Source organism: Megalops cyprinoides, chromosome 10, assembly GCF_013368585.1.
Source record: "Megalops cyprinoides isolate fMegCyp1 chromosome 10, fMegCyp1.pri, whole genome shotgun sequence".
In the NCBI taxonomy this organism is placed as follows: Eukaryota; Metazoa; Chordata; class Actinopteri; order Elopiformes; family Megalopidae; genus Megalops; species Megalops cyprinoides.
Genome location: NC_050592.1, coordinates 32,533,342 through 32,549,198, shown reverse-complemented (window position 1 = coordinate 32,549,198; position 15,857 = coordinate 32,533,342). Strand labels below are relative to the sequence as shown.

The window sequence follows — 15,857 nt, the reverse complement described above, 5'->3', positions numbered from 1 at the left end:
TTAATACTGAGAAGACCTATTTATGCATTAATGTCTGAATCAGTTGAGAGGTTGGAGAAACAAATAGTATCTTGACTATAGCATAATATATTGTATATACTAGCAAACTGTGTTAAACAATCAAGGTAGAAACACTACCATCATTGTATCTTGACATCACCTGCTTTATTTATTTAATAAATATATCTAGTGTCAGAGCTCAGAGCTGTTTGAAAACTATCTCCATGGAAATGCTGAACACTGAATATTGCAAACTTGGAAACATGGAAGATTTTAAATACAGCAAACCTAAATCAAAATCTTTTTTGATTGTATCAAGCTATTTTATCGTTTTTCATCAAAAACAAAATGCTGCTTACAAATATGCTAGAAGACCAACTACAAAACAAAGAACTATTTAAGAGAAAAAAACAGTGACTATCATGGCTAATGTTTCACGATGTTGTGGCACGATGAGATTCTTTCCTGTGGACTCCTGTCAGAATCTCTCAAACAAAGCATTTTTCAAAACCACACTACCATGTAGCACACCTTTGAAGTCTGCTGTGCATTCTTCATGGACTTTTACCCTCCACCAAAATTCAGTGTTTGGACTAGATTCCAGTGTTGATTGGATTCAGAAAAACAAAACTCTATAACAATACCACTTTTATGCCAGTGTATATTCTACATTCATAGTGTTTACATGTATAATTACAAGTGGCTTTGACCGAGGCATTGCATGGTGCAAACCTGGTCCTGGAGAACAGCACTTTCCTCTGACCTTGGTCTCACTCACGTGATGCGATCGCTCAACAGCGATCTTAATTTCACCATGCGCTCAAGATATGGAGGGATTTGGTATGGCCCGTGAGGTCAGCAGGGGTGTGGCTCTCCAGGAGTTAGTGTACTCGCCTGAGTCATAAGGCCTCTTTAGTGTGAAAGAAGGGGACCCAGGTCAGGGAGGTTGGTCCCCGTGGGGTACAGACATCCGAGGGTAGCGGGCTCAGGCATTGGAGCAGCTGCTCTCTTTGTCCTTGGTCTCTTCTGGCGTCAGACGCACCAGTGGGGGGGCGGAGCCTCTGCCACTGCCACTGTGGGCGGGGCTTACAGACGGGTGCTGCCCACTAGTTCCTTGCTTGCCCTCTGTGAAGTCACTCCTGGGCGTCATCGTCAGGGAACACACAGGGCTATTACACATTTGAACATTATAAAAACACCTGAATAATATGTTATGGATAATGGCATGCAAATATATAATTCTAAACAGTCTGTGAAAGCTATCATGTACATATCTTAATGAGCCTGCTTTGTGAAAAAACTGCCTCTTAACTGCTTCTGTGGGTTAATTACTAGGTGCAGACATCTCTCCTTGAAGCTAAAGCAGGTCGTGTGAGGTGCATTTCAGTAAGTAACACATACAAATGTGGAATAAAAGGTGACTACTGACTTCATGACGAAGTTCAAAGTTGTGAGGGTTCAGGTCTGGAGCTTAGGTACGTGCTGTAAAGCTTTAACAGTGGTTCTGAATTACCTCCCATCCGGGACTCTCTGGAAGCTCTCAGAGCGGCTGCTGACCTTGCTGGAGCTGCCGGCTTTGCTCCGCCTCTCAGAGGAATCGCGGGCAGGCATGGCCTGTCCGGCCGGCTCCCGCTCGCCCCTCCTGGACCCCCGGCCCGAGCTGGCCCGCTCCGTGTGTTCTTTCCCAGAGGTCTCGGAGGAGCCTCGGACCTCGGAGAAGGAGGACTGGCCGACGGCGTCGCGGTTGCTGACAGAGGCGGCAGCGGGTGTCCCCTGGTTGGTGGCGGTGGAGGCAGCCACGCCCGTGCTGGTGCCCATGGATTTGGAGATGACCTTGAGCTTGTGGGAGCTGGACTTGTACTGCTTCTTCTTGTGCTGCACGCGGCTGTTGTGCTTGAGAAAGAACTCACACGACTCCTGCAGGACCCTGCGGCTCTCGCTGATGGGGCTGCAAACCAGGGAAAGCCTCAGAACATCTCAGAACCCCATTTCAGAACATCTCATTTCAGTCACAGACAAAATTTTAAAAAACCCCCTAAACTGATCTTCAAAAAAACAGCATTAATGTAAGTCAATGGCCACCCCAAAAACCTCTAAACTCAAATGGTTTTTATAATCAATTTCAAAGAATCATTCAGGACTTCCTGTCCATGCACATGAAAAACAGATGCCAATGCAGACAGGAAGTCGGATGGGATCTCAGGACTGGCACAGGATCCTTACTCTTTCTTGCGGGTTCTGTTGAAGAAGAACGCCCACTCAGAGCATGTCTTCTTGCTGCTGACCCAGAACACAGCGGATATCCCCACCACCAGGGTCATCAGGTATTTGATCAAAAACAGAGACAGATCAGGGCGGTTCATCTCCACCTTCTGAAATACAAACAGAACAGAAAGAAATGTTTGCTAGTCATGCTTGCTGTGTCCAAAACCTTCTTAAAAGACTATCTATTGGCCTGTTGATTTGTCAAAGGGAAACTGTCTACACTGTCTAAGCAGAGGTAGCTGGGGAGTATGGCTTTCTCAGAAACTGTATGACTAAGCAGCAGGCTTCCAACTGTAAGTTACGCTTCAATGGATTTCCAGTGCAACTTTCCAAAGCAAGTTTGGAGCCAGACTGTCATAATCTGAACAATTCAACGCAGTGAGAAAGCAATTTCGCTGTCATAACTGCACCCAGATGTAGCAAATGACATCACGCTGACTGCTATGTCTGATCAAGACGGCTGTCTGGACTTCGACCCTTTTTCTTTCCTGAAAAACGTGATACTAGGCTACTTTTATCTGTGGTTTTTATCCGGTTCCTTGCCATGATAAGCAACAGCAAAGTTTTCTCCCCTAACTTCCATGTTCGTCCTCTCAGTTCTCAGTGAAGACGAAAGTGACATAGATTCAAGATTTGCCAAGTCTGCCAACAGCTAGGCCAACACTAGTAGCACTAGATGGCTGAGACAGTACGGGTGCAGATATTATATTTACTGCAGACATGTTCAACTTGGTGTTCTGAGTCAGCGCTATGGAAGCTAAAAGACTTCTAATTTGTTGACTAAGAATATTCATGAAGGGGCAGGGCCACAAACAGAACACAGATAGCCATTTTAGCACTGAAGCCTCCTAAGACTAACTTGAACCTCCTTGACGAAGTGGTGTGGAGGACATATGAAATTCAAAAGCATAAAAGTCTCCTGTTTTACAATCTGTGAAACAGTTAAGCATGGAAAAAAAAGAAAACCACCCAGAAGTGAAACTACTTGTGCCATCCTAGCTCCAACTCAGCGGCGAAAAGGAGGCAGAGAGATTACAGCACATACTGTGCATCTCACATTATCACGCCACCAGGGGGCGCCAGGCGATCGGGGCATTACCGCATAAGAGCAGGGGATACTGTACTCCTGGCAGTGGTCGTTGATCCAGGTGTTCTCCCAGGAGCTCCGCTGGCTCTGCTCGTAGACGTAGCAGCCCAGCAGGGTGACCAGGGGCAGCAGGTAGAGGCCGCTGAAGACGCCGATGCGGATCATGAACTTCTTCAGCTTCTCCTGGTTGCGCTCGTCGTGCTGGATGACCTGCCGCACGTGGTTGAGCGAGATGATGCCGGCCAGCAGCAGCGACAGGCCGGCCAGCACGCCCACACACAGCGGCGCCAGCACGAAGTAGCGCAGCGCGTCCAGGTCGTACAGCCCCACGAAGCACACCCCGCTGATGTTGTCCCCTTCCACCTTGTTGAGCGCCAGCAGCATGACGGTCAGCGCGCCAGGCACACCCCAGGCCACCGAGTGGAACCACACTGCCTTCTTCTCAATGGCCTCGCAGCTCCACTTAGGCCCTGCCGCCAGGAACCATGTGATGGTGAGGATGACCCACCAGACGGTGCCGGCCGTGGAGAAGAAGTAGAGCAGCATGAAGAGCAGCGTGCAGCCCTTGTTCTGGGAGCCAAGGACCACCGTGTCCACCGCGCCCGGCTGCGCCGCCCGGTTGCAGGCCGTGCCGTTGCCCAGGAGGAAGCCCACAAAGTAGATGAGGGACACCAGGCTGTAGCAGACAGCGTAGAAAATGATCGGCCTCTCCGGGTAGCGGAACCTCTTGACATCAATGAGGAAGGTGAGGAAGGTGAAGAGGGTGGCACCGAGGCAGACTATGGAGGACACCCCGATGAAGTTCTTGGCGAACTCCACCTCGTGGGGCTTGAAGTACATGTTGGCACAGGGGGGCGCGCAGTCCTGCACCCCAAGGAAAGATGCGCCCTGGCCCGGGGGGGTCTTCAGCTGCAGTGGGCACCAGAAGCCCAGGTCCCTCTTGGCGGAGGGGGAGCTCTTGGGCGTGGTCATGCGCTTGGTGGGTGGAGCCACGGATCCGTCTGGAGAGCTGCGACAGTCCTCGAGCCTGCAGGGAGCAGATTCCGGAGAAGAATCTTTACAGACAGGAGTCTGAGTCAACAACACCGAGAGCCCTAAACACTCCACAACAACATAAAAGTTTCACTTTAAAAAACATTTAATTTTTCCACATTGCAGAGATCAAGGGAATGAAAATAAAATCTCAGCGGACCCTCGTACGGGATGACTCTGAAAGTTCCCACAGTCTGAAGCCCTGTAGCACTTTTTGTGCCATGCTAACTGTGGGGTGTCCCCGTCCCCCAGCACTCACCTGTCACACTGCAGCTCGGGAGGCCAGTCGATGCCGAAGGTCTTGATGTCCTTGCTGCAGTCTGAATGCACCCTCTCACACAGGGCACGGCAGGGCCAAACCACCTTGTTTTGCTCGGTGCATACTGGGACAAAAGCCTGGCACAGGAAGTGATGAACATCCGGGGAGCACTGCAGGTTGATCAGGGGAACGAACGGCTGCACAGAGAGGGGGAGTGACTTCAGTTGAGATCCATTCATTTACTTGATGGCTGCATTTATGCTAAGGCGTGAACGAGAGAGAGATTTTTTGGAACACCTAATTCATAACCTTTATAAATACAACAATTTTTTTAGAAAAATTAGAAAATTATATTAATTATACAAGAAAGGTCTTGATATCCATGCAATGATTATTTCTAGGGTGTTTATACATTTGTGATCTTTTTGGACCTGTTATGCTTTCTGTTTTTCTTGACCCTATTATCACTGCATTTAGTTGGTAGAAAGTGTTAACTTGCCTTGGATTTTGGCCTTGTATTTTAATTAGATGCGTTTTTGGCAAGGGATATGGCAGTCATTATTAACAGATCCTGTGAGTAGCAACAGTAAGTGTTTTCCTATTTTAGATACTAATAAATGAATAAACTGAATCCACTTCATGAGGGCTGTTGTTGTATTTACTTGCCTAACCTCTCCTTGGGATGCATTTTTTTATGACTGACATTGACTCCTGTTCATTACTCCAGTTCTGTTATCTTAGTGATTAGCTGTGTACCGATATACATGCTCCGATCCTTGAGGATGGCTTTGCCGAAACATTGCGCCATGTGGTGATTAGGTCTCCATTTCTGAATTTTGTGGTAATTACAGCTTTGTAAAATTTGTTTGATTCTGTTATGTTCGATTTTATTAATCATGTGTGCTTCCCGTAGATTCTCTCTTGTACAGACGGATTTTTATGAACAATTCTTTTGACCTTTAACCATTTTGAACCGGTCAGATTTCAATCCTACTACAATGGTTGGATTCAATCATCAGTGCTGCCTGGATGGAGAACTGTAATGTTCAGCTGTTTAAATCCATGACTTGAGATCGAAGCAGTGGCTCCATCCACCAAGTACAAACTGTATCGCCACAAAGTGCTTTGTTCATTCCTAAGCACAAGAACCTTTATTTCACTTTAGTTTGTGTTATGAATAAAGAAGCAAGTTCTACTGTACTAAAGACTTGACTTATAAGAAACCGCACCATAGGCTCAGCAAACTGTATCGATTATATGAATGGATTCCTCACAAAGATTTAACAAGGCAGTATAAAGCTGCCTAAGACCACCAAGTCTCACTGCCTCAGACACAACACAAAGCCAATGTACAGAAATCCGTCAGTGTGATCAGATCTATAAATGGAACAGTTTTCATTTCCTGCAAAAATGATTTGGTTTAAAGAAGCAAAAGGCTACACAGGATACTGTAATGTACTGCACTGTGCAACAAAGGACTCCTTTCACAGACTGGCACTCATATTCTTCCATTTTAGTAGGTTGAAGGTGGGGGGGGGGGGGGGGGTGCAGATGGGGAGGTGGGGGGGGATCAGGAAATTACTGCTGGCTTGTCTGGCAACAAATAATGACTGGTTGAGGGAGTCAGAGGAAAAGCTGTTGACTTGATTGGCCAAGGACAAATGAGTCCCGAATGGTTGTATAACAGTTCTAAAACAGAACCATTTCATACATTTAATAAAGCTGATGATTTAAACAGGGAAGGGTCTTCTGCTTTCTACTACAGACACCAATAACCAACTGACTAAAGATGTTTGAATTGTTCAAACTGATTAAAATTCAATAATTAAATTCTTTTAATTCAAGCACCTACTTTATAGGGTAAGTAGTGTCTTGAGAGAAACCCAGTCCTAATTGTAGCCCTCTAGGACCTGAACATGATGCCTGTCAGGTTAAGACCCCCCGAGATCAAGGTTAGCCAAATAAATAGGATCATTTAAGGTGCTGATCTTAGATGAACCATTTGTTTTGTCAGGAGATGCTATGCAAACGCTCAGAGGAAATTGAATCCATTCTGAGAGGATTTGAACTGAACTGGACATTTTTACTGGGGCATGAGGATTGGGTTGGTTTGTGTTTTTAATATGGTATGTGATCTCCGGTACCCCGCTTTCAAAAACACAATTGCCACCCAGCTACCTCCCCTTAGTTTCGCTTCACCTGTAAAAACCCAGACGCTCATCACACAGTAAAAGCAAATGCTGTTTATGTTTACATGGCACCGGACAAAAATATTTTGAGAAAGCATTCAGAAAATTCCCCCACAAGATTAGGAACTCCATTTGGTGAGATTAAGGCAAGAACCATTTGGGTCATAACCACTTCGCCACATTCTGCCAAATGCTCTTGTTGGCCTTTTAAAAGGTAGTCATTAAGAATTTATGCTTTAACAGGCCAACCCCGAGGATTATGCCAGTTATGTAAGAGAAATCTCACTCCATCAACGCTGGGCTCCCCTAACAAGCCAGCTATTCATGTGGCGCAAAGATTATTTTTTTCTGTCTTTTTCTACCCTCAAGCGAAGCGCTGCACACGATTCTGTGGGAATCCTTGTTTTGCCTCTCTGGAGGTCCCCCCACTCCGGCTGAATGCTTTCTCAGTCAACACCAACATGTCTCCGCTTTCAGCTCGGGCCACTGGAAATATGAATGCATTTGCAATGCAAAAAGGGGGGGGGGAATCACAGTTGCGCTTTCATTTGAAATGAGCTTAAGCCCTTAGCTGACTTCCTGCCCCCGTGAGGTCCAGTCCGGCACAAAAGGACTTCAGAGCTCTGCAAGGAAAGCCTGCAATCTCAATCCACTGCAACACGAGTTACACAAATCGCCTCAACTCTACCCATTTACTGTATGCATCACAGTCTCTCCCTGCCACTGCCTGTAAAACACAAGTGATTCCATATACAGCAAAATTTACTTCCTTTCATAGCATGCATACCAAGCAGGATAATTTCTGGCCAATTAAAGATGCATCCATTTCTGAAAAATAAAGCATTGTCTTGCATTGCCTACACATGGATGTATCCGTATTTCTTTCTGTTACCTGTATGCTGTGCTCAGGCACATACTGCGCATACAACAAATGTAAGATTTTCAAAAAGTTTTATGACTGCAATAATTTCAATGCAACTGGAAATGGACATAACGCTAAAAGACAGCATGCTAGCCAATTTGTTAGTTATATCAGCACACTGAAATTACTAGGCTTGACAGTAAATTACCTCAAGTTATTGAATAAGCAAGAAAGATGTAAAGAACTGTAAAGTTCTTTTTGCCTTGGGAAAACTTCCACAACTTTAAGGACAGTGGGATATTTGACAACTTTCCATGAATTTCCAGGATGAATTTTCTTCAAGAATTTTCAAGGACTGTACTGTAAATGAAAAAGGAATCTTTCACAGTAGGGCTGCAACTAACGACTATTTTGATAGTCGAATAATCTATTGATTATTGAAACGAATAATCGACTATTCGGACTATGAATCGCACAATTATTCAATGGCTCTTATTTATCTATAGACTTAAATTTAGCTTGAGGTTGTGTTAGGCATATGCTAACTAACAATAAAGACAATAAAGATGAGAACTTCATTCAAAAATACGTCTTTTGACGAATGGTTACTAGGACTAATTCAGTGAGGGCAGTTGGTTGCTGGGGAGTACAAGTCTGCTTCGTTTGAAGAAAGCCATCCATGGTAGCAACACGAGATCTAACAAACCCATAACTCGTTCGAATTAATTCGAATGCAACCCACATTGGGCACGCACGCAGAGACACGAGTTGTAGAAATCTGTCCCGGTTTAAAAAGTATCAAATTATCCGGTGTTTTCTAAACTTGTGCACTTGGCAGCATCACTATCTCCAGCCATAAACGTCGCCATGACAACGATGCAGCGTTTAAACAGAGAATTTCTAAATAGCAGACGGGCTCTGGTTTAACATTGTATGGTTAGGGCACATTTGGAATATGAACAGGATCGTTGTGAATAGTAGGTTTTTATTTGCGATACTGTATGTTCAACGTCATTAATAATTTATTGATCAAGACAAAATGTATTTCAAAATAGAAAATGTTACAACTCATAACATGAAATAACATGGCTTTTAACATCAACATTAGCTATGCTAGCTAGCTAACTAACGTAACAAGACGAGTCTTCATCATCCAGTGAGCCAGCGTGCCACCTTTACAGATGCTCAAGCATAACTGATGTGCTCCCATGCCAGGAAAGGTCAGGTTTGCAAATGTTGCAGTTCACAACCTTCTTGGCAGAGTTAACCCTTTCGCGCCTACGGTCCCACCAGTGTGATTAGCCGTTTAGCACGTACATGCTAAAACCGGTGCGATTAGAAAACTAGATTGGAAAAAATCCAGCTAATTTTAGTTTTGAGGAAACAGAAATGTAACATTAAAAATATGGCAAATGCTAACTGAAAACTATGAGAAGCTTAATAACGCTGATGGAAACATAACGAACCATGTAATACGAGTGCTACATAGCATAAAAAATAAGTTACGTGCGAAAGGGTTCAGAGTGAAATGCTGCCACACTTTTGAGGTCTTGACGGTGTTGCCATCTCTACTGTTCACTCCAGTAAAGCAATGTAGCTTAGGCTACAGGTCTGAGCATCCCAAGTCAGCACAAAAAACACACGTGATGACGTCACCAACTAATCAACAATTAAATTCATTGGCAACTAATTTGGTCGTCGATTTTAGTCTACTATTGTCGATTATTCGTTGGACCCCTATTTCAGTTTTAGGTAGGCTATATCTTAAACCTGACTACTTATATCAAACAACAACATGGTTAACAGTAAAACACAGATGATCTCATCTATCCTCAACAATAAAGGATTTCTTTTAACCATATGCAGCAGAACAGCACTAAATTAAAATGACTCAGACATCAAAGTAGGACTGACTTCAACCCGATACCTTCCTGTGACAAAATGCCAGTCCATTGTCCATTGTGTGCTGAAATGTCAGTTACTAACAAAAAGACATCTGTTGTTTAAATACTGTTGTTAGTTCTGTGGTTGAAATCTCACATCAGTTGGTCAGAGTTTTGAAAGCAGGATATTAATAGTGAGGTACAGTACAGTAATGTACAGCACCATATTATACTGTGACGATTCATGGAACACACCCTATACAGTATATGGGTTGTATTCGTCAAAAGGCTGTTCAAACACACTTCCAGTTGCACTTGCTTTGGAAAAAAGCAGGCTGCCAGAAATAACGTAAAAGGAAACGCAGATAAGAAATGGGCCTTTCCCAAATAACATATCCAGTTTCCCAGGTGACCTTCTCCTTGGCTGCGCTCTGAACTTTTCAGGTTTCACTGAAGACAAAACACCATTAGGGGTCGAATGTGTGTGTGTGGCTGTGTGTGCGACAGGACTCCTGTGAGGCGAGGGGGGGGCATATGTAGCCAGGAATGCGCACCCTCCTTTGTGTCAGCCTGGGTGTGTCCTTTTCCTCCCAAAATCAAAGGCCCTGCACAATAACCCACCAAAAGTTCCCTGTGGCTGCCCTGAAATGCAAACCATATCGTTGCCAGACACCGCACAAAGAATCCTCCAGGAGGCCGCGGATTCATGCTCAGAGTAGCCCTGCGCTAATGCTGTGGCTGGGGATGGACAGGGAGTCTTCTTTAGCTCAGCCCTTACACAACACTTAGTGCAACTCTTAAACGCTCAGCTTAGTTTTCACATATACATCACATCACATTTGACACTTAGCGTGCACTGTTATCCAGCGTAACGTACACAGTTTACATACCGTCCACTTCCACAGCTAGAAATTTTTATGAAAGTAATTGGGGTTAAGTACTCAACAGGGACAGCAGCAAGTCATACCTGTGACTCAAAACGGCAACCTTGGGGTTGCAGGCACTGCACCTTATAACCACACACACACACACTTTTAGAGTTAAAGTTCAAATAGAGTACCAGATACTCATATTGTACATGTGCTGTCTGTTAACATTCCCGTACTGCTAGGCTAGTCGGGACAGAAAAATAAAAGGGCTATAATGTATGCTTCAGCATGCCCTCTCAAAACTGCTGCAAGCCTTATGACTAGCATTTCATTTTAACAGTAAAAAGTGTTTACTGAAAACTTCTACCAGTCTTCAGATCATTGGTTCTCTCTGTGATCCGCAATCATTAGGACTGTCACCTTGCCAGAACAGTAGCCATATCTACAAATAACATGATGCGTGCCATCAGTAACTACTCTATAGACAATGAAATGAAATTCTCTTGCTTGATCATAATTTCCTCACCCATAAACACACAAGTAATCACAGCAAAAAGACATGGAAACATATTTAACAAACATGTAAACATAAATAAAGCAAATACTGATGCTCCTTAGAAGAAGTCTAATTCAAACTGACAAGATCTATAATGGACAGGAAATCAACAGATCTATTTGAATCTTAACTGTGGGTACTTTATGTCTGTTATGAGCCATAAAACCCACATGGCTGACCCTCTCTGAACCTAACGACATAATTTCATCAAACATGGAAAAACATTTTTTCTGTACTTGACCTTTGAACTGCAGCTCTGCACACCCTGGGAGATATGGACAGAAAGGGTGTTCCTCCAACCAGAAACATTGCCACACCTGACAACTTCATAGGCATGGAATGCCAAACAAATCAAACCACTGTGAGACTAGCTCCTAAAATAGTCCACCATTAATATCACAGTGGAAAAATGTTTAGGTCAAACTCCTACAGTAAAGCAACTGCATTAGAAATTTTCAAATTGCAGATAGTCCTGGGATTAAAACAGAGGTCGCAGTCAAGGCTAACCTGTTAGCAGCAGTTGTTTTGTTTGTGGAGGATGTGATTCCCTTTTTTAACTGCCACTGGGTTCATGATTGAGATGAGAACACAGATTGTCACTTTTGATTGAATTTTTGAAGTTTGATTTGATCTTGCACGAGGCCACGACTCTACTTTTTAACACTTATAAACAGAAAACCCAAAACAGGCAATTTTATCTATTAGAGAGATGTGTAGATCTGAACTCAAGCAAAGTCTCATGTAATAACTCTGGGTTTGTCATAGCTCACGCCATAACTCTGGCTATTTTTTTGTTAGTTCCTGCCAAAGTCAGTTTTGACTCTTTGTGGTACTTCTTCCAAGCAAAGGCAGTGACTGACCTCCATTCTGCTGGCTGCGATGTCCTGGTCATAGTGCTCCATCATGTTGGGGAAGTAAGTGGTGTTGTAGGGCATGCCCAGGCAGCGGTGCACCTTGATGGGCTCGCAGGTGAAGTCGCTATGGCCTCGGCCATGACCCACCCCCACCAGCGCCAGGCACGCCAACACCAGCCCTGGTCTCCACATGGTCGTGATTGTTCTCTGCGATTTCGGAAGGGGGGGAATCGGTATCAGGACACAGGGGGAGATCTTGCACTTGATGCTTACTCACTCCTCATCCATGTTACCCGACCCCTGGGGTCATCTCTGTGGAGACGAGGGCAGCTGGAGTCCACGCCTTCCCATCAGGCGCTGCTGCTGCTGCTCTGTTCTCCTCTCCTCACAGGTGCCGGTCCCACCCTAAAAGCCAATACATTTTTTAAAATTTTTAATTCTAGATTTCACATCATAGAAGTACAGGTAAACCACAGAGGGCAACAAAACATGGATGGACAGATGGATAGGTAAAAGGTACAAGGAACCTTATACTGTAAGGTCTTCTTGGCCAATAAATAGGTTTCATTCATGATACCATTTCAGGAAACTGTAACATGTGTGTTACAGTTTCCTGACTGTAATGTTTCCTAACTGTAATGCCAGACATGAATCAAACTACTCATTAGCTGTCTCCAACAGCAGAACATGCCTGAGAAGAAAATAATCACTGATTGCATATAATTCCAGCAATGCTGTGTTTTAGGGGTAACAGTTCCAAGTTGCCCAAGGACAGTACGTAAGTCTATCCCAAAAAGAAAAAACCCAGGTCTAGCCAGAACAAGTTTTGAAATAGAGACACAGAGAGATGAAAATGGATTACATATACAACATGTTTCGTTGAGACTCCTGTACTGACAGTACAAAATAATAGCCCCAGACAGCTTTGCCAGTGCAAGTTAAAGGCACTAAGGGATGCAATCAGAGGCGGACCCAAGAAAGCAGGCCTGCACATTATATTCCTATCGTGAAAGGCGTGGAAAAGTAGACAACAAAAAGATGGAGCTGCCAGTAGCTTGTTGATACAGGCTTTACCTCTTTGTGCTGAGGTACGGTGCAGTGTCTGATTTCAGCACGACAGCTAATTATTCCGTTCTCTAGAAGACGACTTAATAACAGTTTCTGGAGATTTTGTTGACTGGGGACGGCTGCATTGGCCAATGCCAGGCCGATCAAATAGCAAAACCTTGAGTCTCACTATTGTTTACGTCAGGAGGCATTATGGAAGTTAACTTATCCATTACTTGTTCACTTAAGCAAGCGCTTTTCTGTTCACCATTAAACGAGGAATTAACCAGGGTGGATACACAGCCAAAGAAGCTTATGGGGTCATCTCCGTGTTTTAGTTTATGGTCCGTGAGTACCGCTATCAATTATTACAAACCAAAGAAGGGTTACTGTAGCTACCATGCATACTGTCAAAGATTGTAAATTAGGAATTATTTCCAAAACACAAGAATTAATTAAGGATGTCGATCTTGCGCTACCAAAACAAACACATTCTAAAAAACATATAGTCTGAGAACTCGTTACGTCACACGAAAAGAAATTTGAAACTTTATTTTTTTAACTGGCTACCAAATGAACCGTCACATCTTAAACACTGCGAGTTTTGACTTCGTAATTAACTGCACTCCGCTTCAAAGAGCTCCGGAAAATGTACAACCTTCCAACATTTCATGGCAGCGCAAGACTAAAACTTCTAAATGGGTAAAGCGTTTATTGTCGACTTTTCCAACATTAAATAGTTAACCTGTTGAACAATTTAAAGACTACATAGCTCGGTGTATAACTTACTGCTCCCTAGTTCCTGCCGTCGGCTTTCCCGAACACGCATTTTCCCCGCATGTCCGCAGCGCACTCCGGAAAGTAAAGTTAGTAAACGTCCCTGCCTCGAAAGACTGGCAAGTGGCCTGACTTGAACGAAGTTTCAACAGGATTACGTTACATTTGTAAGGAATACCAGTAATCACACCACCATTAATGCAACTGTACAATTCGGCTTACCTCCGGTTCACGTCAATTCACAACTAGCTGGCTAGCAAAATTTAACAGATTAAGTTATTTCATCCACATTCCTTCTGGTCGAGTTTTGTTCTCCGTGCTTCCTGGCTCCTGCGTGCGTTCCCCGCCTCCCTGCCTTTGAATATCCTGTACGTTCGGAAACAATCCGCAGGGGGGAACTCTGGAGCCGCATCGTGTAATGTCATGTTTAATAGTTATCACGCTAAAATAATACGGCTAAAATAGTTCTGCTCCATTTCACTTCAGTCAACAAGCCACACCCTTGAAGTTTTATATCCGTAGGTTCAGTACCAAATCTGTGCTGTAACAGAAAAACTCACTGTATAAAAAATCCTGCTATACTCCCAAAATGCACAAATCGGGACCATACACGTTTACAAAACGTTTACAGTTTTGATATCTCAACCAAAAACACTTCCAGCATACATACGATTCAGAGGAAAAATGTCGCAACATTTTATTGAAATTGGTCCTCTTGACCACATGTGAAGTAGCATGTTTAAAATTGTTAGTTGTAAATTGGTGCTGGCTGTCATGCTGATATCAATAAATTGAGGGCCAGAGGTATTTTGTGGGTATTTTGTTTTTTTTTTTTTTTCAGGTATACTGAAAGGGTATACATATAATATATGATTTGTACCCATAAATACCCAGGTGTGTTAATAAAGCATTTTGTTAGAGATACACCCTTCAGTGAAAGACATTTTTTAACAAATATGTCAGTATTTGCTTATGAGTCATACATGTGAATAACCTGACCTCTCTGTATACTGAAATCAGTTTTGATACACTATATGGACAAAAGTATTTGGCCACACCTGTTTTTCAGGGTTTGGGCTAGGCCCCTTATCGCCAGTAAAGGGCAATCTTAATGCTTCAGCATACCACATTTTGGACAATGCCATGCTTCCAACTTTGTGGCAACAGTTTGGGGAAGGCCCTTTTCTGTTCCAACATGACTGTGCCCCAGTGCACAAAGCAAGGACTATAAAGACATGGTTTGATGAGTTCGGTGTGGAAGAACTTGACTGGCCCAAACAGAGCCCTGACCTCAACCCCATCGAGCACCTTTGGGATGAACTGGAACGGAGATTGTGAGCCAGGCCTTCTCGTCCAACATCAGTGCCTGACCTCATAAATGCTCTACAGAATGAATGGGCACAAATTCCCACAGAAACACTCCAAAATCTTGTGGAAAGCCTTCCAAGAAGAGTGGAAGCTGTTATAGCTGCAAAAGGGGGACCAACTCCCTATTAAAGTATATGTATTTCAATACAATGTCATTACAGTCCCTGTTGGTGTAATGGTCAAGTGTCCGAATACTTTTGTCCATATAGTGTATGTGTTTTTGCGGTGTACCTTGCGGGAAACAGAAGACAAGCAAATGTATACAGAGATGCGTATATACAGGTATACTCAATGACATGAAAACTGTCACATAGTGTAAAGTGGGCCCTTTATACATAATGCATTTTGAGCTGAAGATTAATGTATACATAAGGAAAATCAAGATGCAAAGGATCAGCTCAAATGTTTCCATTTTGTCCATTTATTGTGCAGTGTGTGAAACTGTATGTGAATTTGGTATGGTGTTAGATGATACCAAAGTAAGTAAGTAGTCAGAGCTCAGGGTCATTGTGGTTACTTCCACAGAAAGACTGTAAGTCTCAGTGCTTTGTGAGTGTTAGACTTGCTCTGCTAACCTGAAACAGGGAATCTCAATACTTCTTGGTATGGTCCTAAAAGAACAAACTTTTGCTAAATATGGTTAGCTAGCTAATTAAGAGTCACAATTCTATAAATAGCAGTGAGCAAGTCACAGAAATTGTAAAACTACTGTGTATACCCAATTGTATAACCAAGGTGTGTCCTAGAAACTGTTGCTTGCTGCTAAGATAGCCGGCCCTGTTGTATTTACTTTGTACGTAGCAAGTTAA

General features: G+C 43.6%; 1 protein-coding gene across 4 annotated transcripts; it reads right to left on the bottom strand.

Moving 5' to 3' along the window:
* Positions 1-355: 355 nt before the first annotated feature.
* Positions 356-14,022, bottom strand: LOC118784546 (frizzled-6-like). Of its 4 annotated transcripts, none has more exons than XM_036538827.1 (8): positions 13,903-14,022; positions 12,155-12,261; positions 11,863-12,063; positions 4,644-4,840; positions 3,365-4,379; positions 2,224-2,372; positions 1,514-1,948; positions 356-1,169 (listed from the first exon to the last, which is right to left on the bottom strand). In XM_036538827.1, the coding sequence occupies exons 2-8, from the start codon at positions 12,164-12,166 to the stop codon at positions 986-988; spliced, it is 2,193 nt and encodes a 730-aa protein (XP_036394720.1). In that variant the 5' UTR covers positions 12,167-12,261; positions 13,903-14,022; the 3' UTR covers positions 356-985. The 4 variants fall into 4 exon arrangements, with proteins under 4 accessions (XP_036394720.1, XP_036394722.1, XP_036394721.1 ...); XM_036538829.1 differs by having other exon boundaries at positions 356-1,139; XM_036538828.1 differs by lacking the exon at positions 13,903-14,022 and adding an exon at positions 13,693-13,794.
* Positions 14,023-15,857: the final 1,835 nt, after the last annotated feature.

Bases quoted from the DNA above. Each gene is read 5' to 3' on its own strand.
- LOC118784546 (XM_036538827.1), bottom strand. The intron at 4,841-11,862 runs GTCAGTCACTGC...CTCTCTGTGCAG, and splicing joins TCGCAGCCAGCAGAATGGAG to CCGTTCGTTCCCCTGATCAA. The intron at 4,380-4,643 runs GTGAGTGCTGGG...TGCTCCCTGCAG, and splicing joins CCCGAGCTGCAGTGTGACAG to GCTCGAGGACTGTCGCAGCT.